Source organism: Netta rufina (genome assembly GCF_964035555.1).
Source record: "Netta rufina genome assembly, chromosome: 1".
Taxonomy (NCBI): Eukaryota; Metazoa; Chordata; class Aves; order Anseriformes; family Anatidae; genus Netta; species Netta rufina.
The window spans coordinates 91,104,606-91,120,266 of record NC_140123.1 but is presented as its reverse complement, the minus strand read 5'-3'; the positions used below and the strand labels follow the sequence as shown (position 1 = coordinate 91,120,266).

The 15,661-nt window shown below is 39.0% G+C and overlaps 1 protein-coding gene across 17 annotated transcripts in view; it reads right to left on the bottom strand.

The window, feature by feature from the left end:
- Positions 1–15,661, bottom strand: part of KDM6A (lysine demethylase 6A) — a 152,067-nt gene that overhangs the window by 21,265 nt on the left and 115,141 nt on the right. For all 17 annotated transcript variants that reach the window (XR_014618872.1, XM_084295670.1, XM_084295671.1 and 14 more), the window contains 2 exons: positions 1,868–1,997; positions 215–320 (listed from right to left, as the gene is read on the bottom strand). Coding sequence is in view for 16 of the 17 variants with exons in the window: in XM_084295670.1 (XP_084151796.1) it covers positions 215–320; positions 1,868–1,997 (236 nt within the window). In the remaining variant the exon portion in view is untranslated. The remainder of the gene's footprint in view (positions 1–214; positions 321–1,867; positions 1,998–15,661) is intronic.

The window sequence follows — 15,661 nt, the reverse complement described above, 5'->3', positions numbered from 1 at the left end:
TCCATGATCAACAAAATCTGCTGGATTTTTTTTTTCAGAGATGATCTAGGTTAGAAACAGTAGTGAGCTAAGTGACAACACATCGCCCTAATTAATTGAAATACAAAAGTAATATAGCATTATAAACAAATCCACTTTTAAGACCTGAGAAACTTTAAACTTTTTGTTTAAATACATACATTTTTCAAAGAAAAAGAAACCAAAGTAAAGTTACCTAATTTAAGCGCTCCAGCAAGGCCACGTATTACAGTAACAGGGTTGTTTGGATTTGTACAAAATTGATGTAAAGGTGGAAAGAAAGCATCTCGTTTATTTTCCAACTGTAAAATCATAATGGAATATTAGATGTCAGACGAATTTAGACTCCTTGTTTGTAAAATAAGGAAGAGTAATAAAAAATGAGAAACAACAAAAAGATGGGAATTTTAACCATTTCCCGGCACTGAGGGGATTGAACAGCAACACCATACAACCATTTCCGTGTTATAAACTGGGTTCACTCCATCTGAAATTAATTCATTATTGTAATTTATTTCTTGGCATGAATTATTCCCAGGTTGCTTCAGCTTTTGCAACTCAGGTTTCCTTCAGTTTATTTCTTTATCTGACAGTAGCCCTGTAAATTCTCTGAACCTGCAGAATTCTCTGAAGAGCAGGATAATATACTAGCATTCTTTTCAGAAGTCAAAAAAGCTAATCCTACAGATAATGTACACGAGAAACAGTATAATTAAAAAGAGCACTCTCAGAGTATATCTCACGTTAACTAGAAAAATAGATTTGATTTTCCTATGCTTTTGCGCATCTATGACTTTAATTTTATGCTATAGTTTCCCCTGACTTTTATTTTTAATTGCTATGAACCTTTTAAAATCCTGCAGACTGTGAACAAAATACCAACGACACTGTAGACAGAGACAGCATAGATGCTGAAAACATCTCTTTCAATAAACAAAACACAATACAGATTTCCCAAATACTGGGATCTGTGTTGGCACATCTATCCAGTATGCTGCAACATGGGGATTTACCAGCTTTGCAGAGAGCCGATGAAGCTGTGATGGACTCGTAATTGGGTAGATTAATTCAGGTGCAACACTTTGAACACAGCACTATTGCTTCCATCCTAATCTAGTGCTTAGGCTGACTGCTTGTATAGTATCACACCAAGCTGCCAAGTGCTGCTGGTCCTAAAGTTCATCTGAATAAAGCCAGCCTGAGGTTTTTACATTAGCTGTATGGATATACTATAATTTACTCTTCCATTATCAAGGAAGTTGGCTACAGTACTTCATAAAGATATTACAGAACTTTGTTTCTAGAACAGAACTTTAAATGGTTGCATAAGAAAAAAAAAAAAAAACACCTACCTACCTAAAAGGCAATTTTTTGTAGGCACCTTCTAACTGAACTATTCTATTAACAAAATTTGTCTTTTCCTAATTATGACATTTTCTTGTTATGATCACCTCAATGTTTGTTAATTTTCCTTAGTATATTTTGAAGTAGACTGTTCAGAAAGTTCAGTTTAATTATTTGATCATTCATCACTTAAACTGTCACTTGCAAAAAAAGTTCATCTTAAATGAACTTAAATGAAAAGCTTTGTATCCGCTGAACCATTTTGCTTATTCCACCAATATTTTAAGTATTAAAACATAAACTCCGAATTTTTCAAGCTGTTTTCCCCCTTCTTCACTGATTGGCTGAAATTCTTAATTTACAACTATTTTAATAGTCAAACCTTGTCTCAAAATTCTCTTTAAGTTTAGCATTTTTACTGCTTATATACTAGCTGGGAGAGCAGTGTATCTAAGTAATTAAAAAAGACAGTCAGCAGTGTACTTCTACCATCAGGTTTACTTACATAAATACTAGGTGTAGGTGGATTCAGCTTGTCCTTTGGCAAGGGAGGGTATGGTGGAGGCGGTGGTCGTGGAGGTGGGCATTTATCCAATAGAATACTACTGTTAGATAAGCCATTTTTACCCAGATTCCTAAAAGGAAAGAAGAGCTGCCTCTGTCAATACTTGGTAAACACAATAAAAACACATTAGTGTCATCTCTTCTGCAAAATATCGACATACAAGGAGAAACTAATTCAAGATGCAAATAAAGCTCATATATATATTAATCAAGAATGCTCACTGTGTAGATTGATGTTGTTCAATATCATTCCCATTTTGCACCCAAATCCGCAACACCATCACTATTAGTTAAAAAGAAAGCCAATTTAAATAAAAACATAACTCACTTGACTAAATGTAACACAGAAAGCACGTTTCAACTAGAAGCAGAAGATCCTCACAGGGCTGGCACTCGCCAGGGGATGCAGAATTCACAGCAACTGAGATAATGCAGCCTGCTAATATTGTACACAGCTCCGTGACAGAGGAGTGAAATGATAACGCCTTTGAGCCTTACACTGCTGGAGTCCCCCAAAAAATAAAGCAGAACATCTAACAACAAATACAGAAGACTTAACAACACTAAATTAAACAACCACCTACCTGCCCCTCCCTGATTTACACATTTGGAAGCCAGAAGGAACCACTGTTACTTCATCTTACTGCTTGAGCGACACAGGGAAGAACAAACCTGGTTAAGTTGCTGTTTCAACACCTGTACTTGTACGGGGATCAGGACCTTACTTGGTATAATTGCTAACCTTTCTCTATAGGTTATTAGGCATGGATAGCCCCCTGTATGCACTTTAACTTCTAGAATGAATGACTTATGGTGCTGCAAATGAATGTAGACTAAGAACACACAATTTTCAGTTTGTATCAGCAGGAATTCATTAACTAAGTCATCCCTTATTTATGAATTTATTTTATTTTTTTTTTGTTATAAATGACTGAACTATTTTAAAATTCTTCCAACTAGTATTCAAATCTTTCTTCCAACCTCACTTGATTTGCCAGCTACTGTTCTTTCAACCTCTCAGCGCCTCACAAAATAGGGTATTTCTAATGCATAATTTAGTCATTTATCCTCATAAAACTCACTGGCTACAAAAACGTTGTGCTGGTAATGAAGGTTCTTCATCAGAAAACACAGCTGACGCAGCATTAGATGAAACTCCTCGCAATAAAGCTTGTCACAAACATCGAAACCGTGATAATAACGCTGAGAAACATCCTAGAGGTTAATGCTGGCGTGTATGATTTCAAATCAAGCTACCAAAAACAATGGCTGTTGGACTTTGGGCTTAAGATCAGAACAGACTGACTGTTAAAACAAACATTTAAAAGTAAAAAAGCAAACATCTCACCCACCTCAGGCTGCAGCAAAGACGAGCATCCCAAGAAACTGGTGCTCATCATGACAAGCAACAATTCAAAACTTCTGCCAGATTTCTATCTCACACACTTCTATCCTCTGACAGAAGATCAGAGCAATACAGACAAAGACAGACTTAACAACAGTCTCCAAAGAAGGCCTGTCAAAATACCAAACACAGCTTATTCCTTGTGCTAGGTGAGTCCAATGCCAAAATAGATTGCAACCTCAAAGAAACTGCAAGAGCAATGCAGACGCTCTGATGCAGCATCATCCAACTTGATGCAAAGTCACTGACCTATGCCTGATGTCTGAGGTAGTTCTTGTAAAGATGCTACTGCCTCCCCACCAAAAAAATAACCCAGAAAACAACTTAGAAACATGGCAATATAAAATCACCTCTACCCAAAGAAACTTATTGACCCTGGCTGCGTGAGTCTGAAAATCAAGAATATACACAACAAGGTTAAACCCGAATAACTAGTTGCTTCTAAACCTGTTTTTTCATCTTTGCATTATCAAACTAAACAACAAAACCAGGAAAGGCAAATCCACAGCATTAAAATCCAACAGAATGATGGAAAAAAATCAGTTTAAATTGAACAACAGTTCTCAGGAACTTTCTGATATGAGGAAGACCAAACCTGAAGAAAAATGAGAGTGCTCAAAACTGGTGTGATTTACGCTTCTGGAGGCACAAGAAGCTAATTAACCCAGAGCAAAAACTCAATAAAGCCAGGGTATGTGGGGTCTTCAGAGAAGAGAGACATGAGAGAGAGGAAAAAGTGCTAAATGGAGGAATTACACATTTGAAAAGGCAAAAGAGATACAGAAGAAACCAGACAGTAGTACAAATTGAAAAAAATAAAAATCAGATGAACAGAGGTATCATCTCAAAATCAATACTTTAAGCTAATACTACAGCAAGTGACTCTGAAGTTTGCTATTAAGTTACTAAAACCCTGTATGGAAATTTCAAGAGGAAAAGGGCCAAAGAAAAAAAGCCAAGACAGGAAACCACCTGTAATTCAAGGGGCACAGGATGCAGATGGGCAGAATCTTTGAAGCTGTCTTTAGCAGACCAGTTTCACCATTCTTTTTTTGACCATCAATCACAGTAACTTACTATTAATAGCAATACAAGAGAACTATTAAAGCATTATCCACAGTGTGCAAAACAGAGAGATGGAAATTATTAAAACAAACCTCCCCAGAAATACTAAGTAAGACTTGAGAGTGGCACCTGAAAGGGAATAGTCTGGCTATTCGCTGAGCATCTCCAGCGATGAAAATAGGGAACCGCAGCCAGTCCAGTGAAAGGTCCTTTTTGACCACAACAACTGCAAGGAAAATCTCACACCTCTCTGTCAAAAGAGCTTATTTTTGTGACAGGATTTCGTACGGGCTGAATGAGGCAGCAGATGCGATGCTTAATTAAAACCAAGCCTGATTTAGGCCCGAAGAAATTATATGTCCAAGTAGTTGCCTACAATGCCATGATGAATTGTGGACGAATGACTAGAAGGACAGGTTTCATTCATTCACTCAAACTGGCTTTTCACAGGCTGTAGGGGTTGCCAAACACCCCCTCGGACCCACGGAAGCCCAGAGAAGCTGTCAGCCTGGCCAAGGCAAGGAGAGAGGCAGGGCCATGACCGACCCACAGCACTGCCCGGAGCCCAAGCTGCAGCTCCCAGCTCACTCCCACTTGCTTGACAGGAAAAAGCAACAAGTCGTGGAACTGCTTCACCCCACGGACCAAACTTAAATTATGTCATTTATGAATGACACCAACAGCAGCAGATGGAATAGGTGGCTGGACTGTAGGTGATTAACTCACCTCTTGAATAAATAACCACAAGAGTCACTTTCCCACAAGCACAGGGTGACCTGGTCTCCTCCGCAACAGTCTGCCAACTACATCAAGAATATTCTCAAGTTAGCATGATAGTACTTATTTTCCATGAACCAGGACTCATTATCATCAATCCTTTCCATTTCTTTAACGAATCACCTCAGTGACTTCACCATTTCACTGAGGCCTCACGTCAGACCGCCAGCATCACATTTACAGGCCTCAGCCTGTTTATTCCCCTGGAAGTAGGCAGTCCCACAGCATTTTTCAAGTCCTCTGCAACTTTCTTTGTTTTCCCAGAACTACCAAAACCCAAACACATGATCAACAACAGCTCTCCGGCCTGCTCTTCCACAGCTCACGGCCATCTGTTATCCAGGCCTCCGACTTAAAAACACCAAATTCAAGTCTGATTACTGTTCAGTGTCCTCCTTGATTACTGTGAGAACAGAGAGTGCCTTATCGTACACCCCACGATGTGAACGTGCTATCTGTCTTTTTCCCAAGCACAGAACAAAAATATTTATTGAGCTCTTTTGCCTCTGTATTGACTATCCTAAGAGCTCTGTGCAGTCATATTAAGCCTTCGTGGTTTTTTGTGTGCTTATCCTATTTCATTCCTGGCTATAGTTTTCTTCTGCCCAGCTTTGTGTCTGTTACAAGTTTTCATGAACTTCTAGCTCCAGTGCATTTGAAACATTTGGCCCTTTTCTTTTAAACACCTGATTGCGACTTTTTGAGGGCAGTGAAAAAGTTGCTATACCATTTCCAGCTATCCATACATTTGCATTTTAGGTACCTTTTATAGGCCAAACAGAGCCTACGTTGCAATCATTTGCACTTAAGCAGTTATTTTTGTTGTGAAGTCAGACTAAGTGAATTATTATTTGAGGATTAGCTGCCTGAGAATTAACAGGGTTTTACCGTTCAGGAGATTATAGTTATTCTGAAGAACAAAATTAATACCCTTTCTTTCCCACATAAAAATCACATTTAACATGAATATAAGGAACCGTGGTTTTACGTGATACTCTATCTTAAATCCATCAGAATTACCCAATCTACAGAGAACAAACAAAATGTCTTAAAAACATGCTTGCAGAAGCACGTGAAGCACTGGGATGCATGGTACTTATTTGACCCAGTCCCGATTCAAAACAGAAATACCCAGTCTTCCTTAACAATTAGTGGATGCAATTAATTTCTTTCGTAGTGCAAGTTATTACTAAAGCAGGGGAAAATGGCTGTCGAGACTCCTCATGCTGGGCAGGAGGCGGTTATTCACAGTGCCTAGCACTGGCTCTCCCAGGCTCATCTCCTCAGGCTCCTTCTGTAGCTGGTAGAAAGAGATGCACTCTCAAAGGGCAATTCAAAGAAGTTAAGCCAAGCTTACGTTATGCTTAAATGCAAGTAATGCCAGATAATTATACAACCTGTTTATAATGCAGTTCTCTGCTTTAGCCTTTCACAACCAGGTACGAGCTGGCAATACTCCCAGAGATCTTTCAAACCTACAGAAAATCCTACAATATAATTGCGGATTTGCTCATTATGCAAATGTATTTCTAATCATTTTTGAATTCTGTTCTGGTTTTGACCTCACTACTATAGCTTGGCAGAGAACTTCATAGGTTAATTATATGTTATGTAAGAAATAAGTGTTCCTTTTTTCTTTCTTTCTTTTTTTTTTTTTTTAAAATGACTTATATCTTTCCATTCTATTTCATTTGATAATCACCTTCTTCTTAGGGTATTAAAATAAGACAAACAAGCACATTAATGACTTATGTAAGAAGAACATTATAAGGAGTGGTACGAAACTTTCTCTTACTCTCAGCATTCTCCCTCTGTAAAGGTAACAGCAAAATAAGTACAGATCTTTCCTACTTTTTTTTTTTTTTACTGTCAGATATTTCTGCTGCCCATTTGCAGACAAAACTGAATGCATTACTCTAAGCAGGCATTAGACAATGAAATCCCAACATTTGACATTTTGATTTTGAAACTTTTGCTACAGTGAAGGTGACTTGCCAGAAGTAAGGTTGCTTTACAGCAACTCAACAATTTGCCTTCAAGCCAAACTAGCCTTTTGCATACAGACAAAAACCCCTTTCCGAAAGTCAGGAGCTGCTTTTGTTTTGAAGAGCAAAACACAAGCTGAATTGGGCTCCTGTCTCTACATTCCCCTCAAACAGTTAGTTGGGCTCTCTGGCTCTGGATTGCAGAGCTCCCAGCCCAGTGATTCACTCACTGCCTTCTCGGAGCAGATCGGATCGCCAGGCAGCCCCTCCAGAAACATCACCCTGAGGCTGTTTCTGCCACAGGCTTCAACACAGAGCCCACTGAGCAATGAGGTGTCAGCCCACTTCAGCCTCCACACTGCTTTTTCCACTCCTCCTCATGACTCTTATTTCCTGTGCTTCTTTACATGCTGGCCAGTCACCAGCCCCTTTTTCGGACTCGTTTTGCCCAGAACATCTCCTGCTTGCCGACCTATGCTCTTATCCTTTTAAAACATCCTTCCAGAGGCAGCTCATTTCTGCTGGTCTCCTGTGTCACTTCCTTTTCTCCATTGAATGCTCTCTCCCCTTTCTCGCTACACACCAAGCAAAAAGAACTACAAGGAGTGTGTCAGTCCCTTTTAATATGCATTACCATCAAGCCTACACCTCTCATCTGCCTCCCCCAATAAACCAAACCAGTAAAGCTTTCAAATTCAGGAATGCCTGCGAGTTTCACAATTAGGCTTTCTGTACGTTACAATAAAAGTGACCACACTAACTTTCAGCTGCCACGAGGCTGCCCAATTACTCAGCCTGGCTGGTTGTGAATTTTTTGAAGGCTTCTTACACTGACTCTCAACAATTATCAAACAAAAGTTTTTTCTGGAGCTTTGCGAGCTCTATTCAGGCTGTGAATGTGCTTTTATAAATAACGATAAAAAGTAACAACTAGGCTATTTCTTTTACGAGAAGCAAAACAAGGCAAATCAGGACCTTTTTTATGCTGCTTAAGGGAGGGACTCGACCTCTCATCAGCTTCAGAGGCAGTAAACGATGGAGCATCTTAATTTGAGATGGATACTGCATTTTTCACATTACTCCTGCAAGATGCTAATGAGATGAACCAGCTGAAACACAGAGCTGGAGATCAGCTGGTTTCACTTCAGTACAAATAAACAGCTCAAGTTTTAAATCTCCAGTCTTGTGACAACATTTCATTAATTCTCCTTTCAAAAAGATTGCTTGTGGGAAAAAGATACTTAAATCTCTCAGAGTACAGAAAAGAGGTTTTGATAACAGTCTTTTAAAGGAGCCCAGACACGCAGCTCGACAAGGCAGCACGCTCTCCATCTTTTTCCCCCATGTCTTAACAACAGGCTTATCTAATAACAAACAGAACGGTTATTCCTAGCAAATTCTCTTCTTTTAGTCACAACAGATTTTCACTTATGCTCAAAATTACTTGGTCTTTTCCATGACCCCTTCTCAATGGGCGATTTTCTCTAAGAATCTAAGGAAGGATAATTAATTTAATAGTACGCTCTTATCTGTGATTTTGCTCAGAGGCTTAAAGAAATTTGGTTTACTATACAGACGGTTTACTACTTGAAACATAATAATTTAGTTGTTTTATAACCACTTTAAAATTTACTGTTGCAATCAGTTTTATTGGCAGGGAAGACCAAGCGAATTACACGTACAGTTCTCAGAATCACCTCCTCAGTTCGCTTTCATCTGTACAATCCAACATTTGTTACCCTGCTATTCTCCAGGATAGCATCCAAATGAGATTTGCATGTTTTAGCCAACAGCTCAGCTGCTGCGTTTCTAAATTCCTCGCAACTTTTCAGCGAACATCAGCTAGTCCTTCAGGGGAAGCTCCACTTAGAGAAGCTTCAATAGCTACTCCAGCACCTTCCGTTTGACCCCTTCTCCGTCTCCTAAATAACCTCAGCTCACCACATGAATAGAATGGGCCTCTGTTAAATATTTCCTCAACATCCTCACTGAGGAAGATGGACATAAAGAAACTTTTAAGCCTCTGGATGATCTTGCCCTACTTAAGCACTTACTTCAGTCTATGAGGAAACAAAACCTTTACCAAGTCTGCTCTTACAAAACAGACAACCTATTCAGATACAATTGAAAAAGAATCAAATGGAGTTGCCTGTTTGGCACGTGTTTTGCATTTTATGATACAAAGGATCTCTATCCATCCAATGGCTTTGCTAGCACAATTTTTTCAGAAAGCACTTACTTACATAAAACAAAATTACAATCTCCTAACATTTATTTTTTTGCCTGTCTGCTTCTATTTTTATTTCAATTTATGTTTTCTGAACCCCTTTTCTAATAATTGCTTTTGCCTTTAAAAGGAAACAGTTTTCCTATCTCTTACGTTCCTTTGTTTTTAAAGAACAAGCAAAATCCTAGCAATATTAACAAACAAGTCAGTTTTTAGTGGTTGGTATTACAGTGCTGCTTTCTATGAAATCCCTCCTGCGAGATAAGAAATTTCATTATATTGCAGCATGCTATCATGTAGTAGGTCAAATATATTTACATTGCGAATCAACTCTTGTGCATTACTTAATCCCAAACTGCTAATAATTTCAGGTCATTTGTGCTTTAGACATACAAACCTGTAGGGTTCTCTTCGATAAGACTTTTTTTTAAACTTGTAAGCATTTGAAAAAAGATTATGTAAGAAATCGACCTCTGATGACTTTTAATGTGACTTGCACATAATATTAAATACTCTGGCTTGGAAATAAGTATATATATCTTAAACTGAGCCAAATACAGAACAATGAAGAAAACAAAAATTAATACAGAACGCCGGCTATAAAGAAAAGCAAGTTACATCCACCTGTTCCCACCTGCCAAAATGTGTTTTCCCCTTTGATATTACCATCAGGAAAACAGAGCAACAGACTATATCAAGGAAGTATTTTCAGAAAACAAAAAGAACATGCCAGAAAATAGTTATCCACATCAGTAATGAAGCCAAAATGTCTTTTTGATCATATCGCTTGAAACAAGGGAATATGATCAACAACTGGCAAATATGAATACATCTAAGGCCCAGTCCACTGTAGCTGATATTTAAGAAGTACTACTATGGGTTAACTCCCCTTCTCCCTGTGCTTTAAGTTTATTATAGCACAGTTCTTGTTGTTGTTATTTTTGTTTGTTTTAAATTTAAAAATTAAAAAAATATATATTTTAAGGTCTTCTATTGTGGATAAGTTTTCTGCAACTTTTACAGGAATTTTAAAAATCACATTTTATGGTCTCAAATTCAATTTTGTACCTCAAGATACAACTTGGAGAGATAGTACCTAAATGTAATCACCACTACATGAAGTACTTTCAACTCTTCACTTACTCCTTACATTACACCGAGATTAAACAAGGGTTAATATGCTGCAATTAATTTCTTAGTATCCAGTATGTTACTATATAAACATCTTCCACTGTGTCTACAAAGTTTCCATATTTAATAAGTAAAGGATTTTGTGCTGAAAGCCCTGGTAAGTGTTCTCCCCTCCGGACATTTCTCCCTGTGTCAGTCATGCACAGAGCACCTATGGCAAGGGTGTTCTCACCAGAGCTCTGCTCCCAAGCCATCACTGTGCATGCATGTCCTCAAACAACGACACGTTTGAAAAGAAAGCAAGGGCTGATCAACCATTTGGTACGTGGCTGGGATAGCCTTGCTCGCAAATTGAAAAACAAATAGATATGGGTGACAGGAAAACAAAGCTATTATACATTATATTACATAGTAGTTATGTTTATAGAGTTACCATTTCCATTAGTATGAAAAAAACATGTAGACGGCATCTTTTCCCTAAAAGGTAACCAGTGCTAGCAGCAAGTAGCACAAAAAAAAAAAATCACATATGTAAAAACGTCTGCCTGACCTCGTTTATACTTTAGGTTTATCCCAAAAACATTGCAATTAATACCTTGTTGCCACTCCCACCAAATCTCTCAGAATCTTTTATTATTAGAAGACGTATGCAGATAATTTAAAGCAATCCAAGTTTTCTAGGACAGACCCTGTCTCTAACCCTAATAGATACAGTAAGTACCCCAAGCCCATACTGAAACATTTCTTGATCTCTAAGTTACTGAAAAAGTCTGTCCTCAACTTTTTGCCAGTGCTCATCTTTCTCGGCAGCTGTTAGCTGTGCATGTAAGCCTTCTGCCTTGCTGAATGAAGGTGCAGACAGGCTGAAGAGGGAGCTCTGAATCTCTCCTCAGTAAGTGCAGTGACAAGCAAAAGGCGCATCTCCCACTCCTGAGCTGCCTGCGAACTCGACAGGCCAAAGCACTGGCATAGTATGTCCCTTGAAAAATGATGATTACACGAGCCTCGGAAAAAATACGGATTTAAAGAACCCAAGTGAAATTGTGTAGGATTTCATGAGACCTGACCCCCCCAGAGGTTAAGAAGTATTTTTCAAAGGGTCAGTATTTCAGAATCTGGGTCCCTGAATATTGTTAGAAACTTTCATGAACGTTTTAAAACAGAACTCATGTTCATCCCTGTGAATGAAAGAAAGCCATTCGACCATGCAAGATGTAAACAAAAGTCTCCTTGACGTGCATATTCATGGCTATAGGCGCTGCCCACATTTAAAACTGCCCTAAAATCCTGCTTTAGCACCAAGTTAAAATCTCCGAGCCTGTTACCAGCCCTCAGTGGTCAGATGTGCTCTGTTTCTCCTCAGGCAGCAGCCTCCAGGCCCTGAGCGCCACCGCACCTCCGGCCCTGCACCCACGTGGAGCCTGGCCCCTGCCTCTGAGACCCTCACACCACAGTTACTGACACGCCATGGACTACTATGGCTAGCGATGAGAGCAAAAAAGGACAGGCAGTGAAAGCTGCTTTAGGATTTTTGTAGTAAAAAAAGCTTTTTGCCGCTCAACACCAACCACAAACCTCACCAATGAGGCGCTTGAGAAGCGGCGTACTACAGCAACCCAAACACACCACTGGGCTGCACAAATACACTTCCCATTACTCTCTCCAAAAGGGCTGCACACAAATTTCTGCTAAGCAAATTTGGAAGAGACACACCAGCTACGCTTCAAGAAAGAACTTTATGTCTCCAACAGTTTCTGTTAGGCTAAGTGTAATGCAAATGCACACGAACACCAGACACTGAAGCTATTTTTATATCGCTACAAGCAAGAACATATACATGGTCCCAATTTAAAAAGCTTTTAAACTCCTCATTTTTATGAATGTGACAGATGTAGACAAGTCACTTGAAAATGAACATTACAGTATAAGACTTAGTATTTGAAAGACAATGAAATAAGCTTCCCACAGTTTTTTTTTTTCTTCCGTCTTTCCTAGGTAATTTTAAGCTGTTAGTTAGTCAATATGAAACCTTTAACTTATGATTTTGATTAACAGCAGGTACTTAAAATGCCTTAGATCGTGGAGGTACTTAACTAACCAAAAATATTCTGACTGTACGGCAAAGAAAACCCCAGTGTAACAGATGGGTCTGAATTTGCAGCCATTGTAATCCACACCTACAGATACAGCTCAGGTCCCTGAGTACAGCGACACCGAGTTGTAAAATGTTGTGAAGTATTTTCTATTATTTAGTTCAATTTCTTACCATTATAAATACTTTACCTGGGTAATAGATATCTATGGAGTGCTATACTGTGATCAATATAATTCATCAAATCTCAACACATTAGAGACTGGTAACTCTCACAATCACGATGAACAGATGCAACGTTTTTGCATTTAACTCATGTATGTGGGTGCAGTGAAAAAAAGGTTATAAACATTTTTATCATTTCTGTAACAACAAAAAGGTTGCTCAAAAGCACCACAATCAATTTGCTATATAATTCCAGACTAAACATTTTGGCATAAAATGTATTGAGATGGTAAAAATTTCAAGAAGAATTCCAACACTAGAAAAACACAGATAACATTTCAACTAAAAGACTGTAAGCACAGTTAAGTACGGGAAACAGCAGTGAGTGCAATCCATAACATTCAGTAACCACCTGCTTATGATTTAAGGGACTTCCATGAACTGTGCAGTATCTTATACAACTTCTTCCACAAATGGCATCAAATATAAGACACAGCTACAGACATCACGCATCCTAAATGGTCAATTCAATTTCTTAGTATTTTGGATTTCAAATAAAATTATTATGAGGAAGGCAAATCTTTCCTAACACTACCTTAGGCCTTTGCTATAGTCTACATAAGAAAGAATGTCAACAGCAAGCACAATGTGTGAATTTGCAAAAGTATTTCATTATCTGTCAGAATTCCTGCTAGCCTGTGTAAGTGTGAAGTCACCCTGCTTTTGAAGGAAAATAAATTACTTTCAGTAAGCTTTGTCTGAACCATACACAGTAAACTTTCAAATGGAATAAACTATCTTATGTTTAATGTATATTAAGACTGATAACATGGTGCATTAATACAGGGTAGTTAAATATAGTAAATCCAGAATTTACAGTGAATTAGTCTTCCTGATTTTGCAGTGTGTAACACCATCAAGCTGTCTGCTTCTGAGAAGAGCTCATATTTCAAACTTGTCCATGTAACCAACACGTTACACTTCTGCCCACTAGCACACTCATATCCCACAGGTACTCCAACACGCCCACATACTCCAAAGGTTCATAAATAAACCTCTTTTAAGTAAAGACCAAAGTGGTATAGATGGCTGCCAGTTTTAATGGAAAATGAAGCCAGCCACTGAAATGCTTTTCCATTTTCAGCAGGTGCGTTTTAAATCTTCACACTTGCAACACCGTCCATGAAAAACTTCTTCAATACTTTAAGATGTTTAAGGATCTTGTTCTGATAAAATTTGTCCAGTGATAGAAGGCTGCAGTGTCTCACCAACAACCCACACATAGAACCGAAATTATGCAAACTTTACAGATGCTTTTTTATTTCTTTTCCTCTGGAAGAAAGGGGGAGCCCCACTGACATTTTTGGTGATTTAACAATACTGAGATAAGAAATAAAGAGCAATTTCAACGCTTGAAATCTGGTGCTTCTGCTACTCTGCTTTTTGGTAAGCCAGACCTAGGAAACCACTGCGAGCGCTATGGAAGTACGCTGAAGTTGAGTAGTTGGAGATAAAATGAGCCTAACCATTCCAGTGCTAATGTGTCTGTCAAGATGATGAGACTTCGGCGTCAGAGATGGACGCTGGCAGACTCAGCCACAGCAGTTTAAGATATCACAGCCCTTGGGTCTGCCAGCCTCCTCTGCCAGAGGCTACTGGCTCCTGCATACACGGCAAAAACTGCTGCATTTCTATACCGCAGTCACTGCCTGATGTCCTTGCCAGAGGACACTGCTAAGAAGTATCATCTTGAACCTCCACAGCCCAGTCTGCCGCATCGTGCGCCATCCCCCAATCCCAGCAACGACAGCCCCAGGGAAAAGGCCATACAGTTTGCAGTCCTTTTCAGGCTTCCTCATGGCTGGCTTCACTTTTCACTTTTTCATTAAGCATCTGATGTAAAACAATCATGTTTACTGACTAAAGATAATAAGTGACAGTGACACACCTGCAAATCAGCTGGAACATAAGATGGACTAAGACTTACACCTCCGAAGAGTCAAAACGATCCACATGGTATTGCAACAGGCAAAAAGGTAGCTGAAAGACTGCGCTTTTACAGCGAAAACCATCATGTGAACAGCTCCTATACTTGAACTACAGGGAACAAAACCACCACTAGCAAAAAAAAAAAAGCACCACCGTTACAGAACTGGGAGGACAATCTGACACACCAGATGGCTGTGTGACCACTCAGAGGAACACCACCAGGCTGGAGAAATGGGACATCGGGAATCCCATGAATTTCAGCAAAGGAAAAGCCAAGTCCCACACCAGGAGAATAACCCCATGTGCCAGTACGTACAAAAACCAACCAACCAGTTCAAGGGCTGCCAAACAGTGCAACAGCTTGTGCAGACAGGTTGTTGAGTTCTTCCAAGGATGAAGACTCCACAGCTATCTGGACATGGTCCTGGGTGACCTTCCCTATTGATCCTGACGTAAACTGAGAGGTTGGATTGGACTCCACTGCCCAGTCTCCCACTTCAACTTATCCAGGCTTATTTGTACCAAGATTTTTAAAGAGCTTAATACCAGCACTGAACATGAATTTTGAAATTACTTATTTTGCCACTTTTTTTTTTTTTAAAGCAGTCATAATTTCCAACCTCTATCTACATTGCAGCTGTTGCTTCCTATGTAAGTGCTTGTACTACACCTATAAACTGCATGCAAAACACAACTAGTTAATGAGTAAAATAAAAAAAAAATCCAAACAATTGATTTGCATCTTATAGGAGCTGTATCAAAGCACCTCACAGCAATTAAGCCTTAAATTTCATGAAAAGGTTATACATCTTGCAGCAATGAATGTCAGTTACTGATACCAGATCTCTATTTCAGAACTTTTTCTTCTACATGAAAATAATCATGTAAAGTCTAGAAAC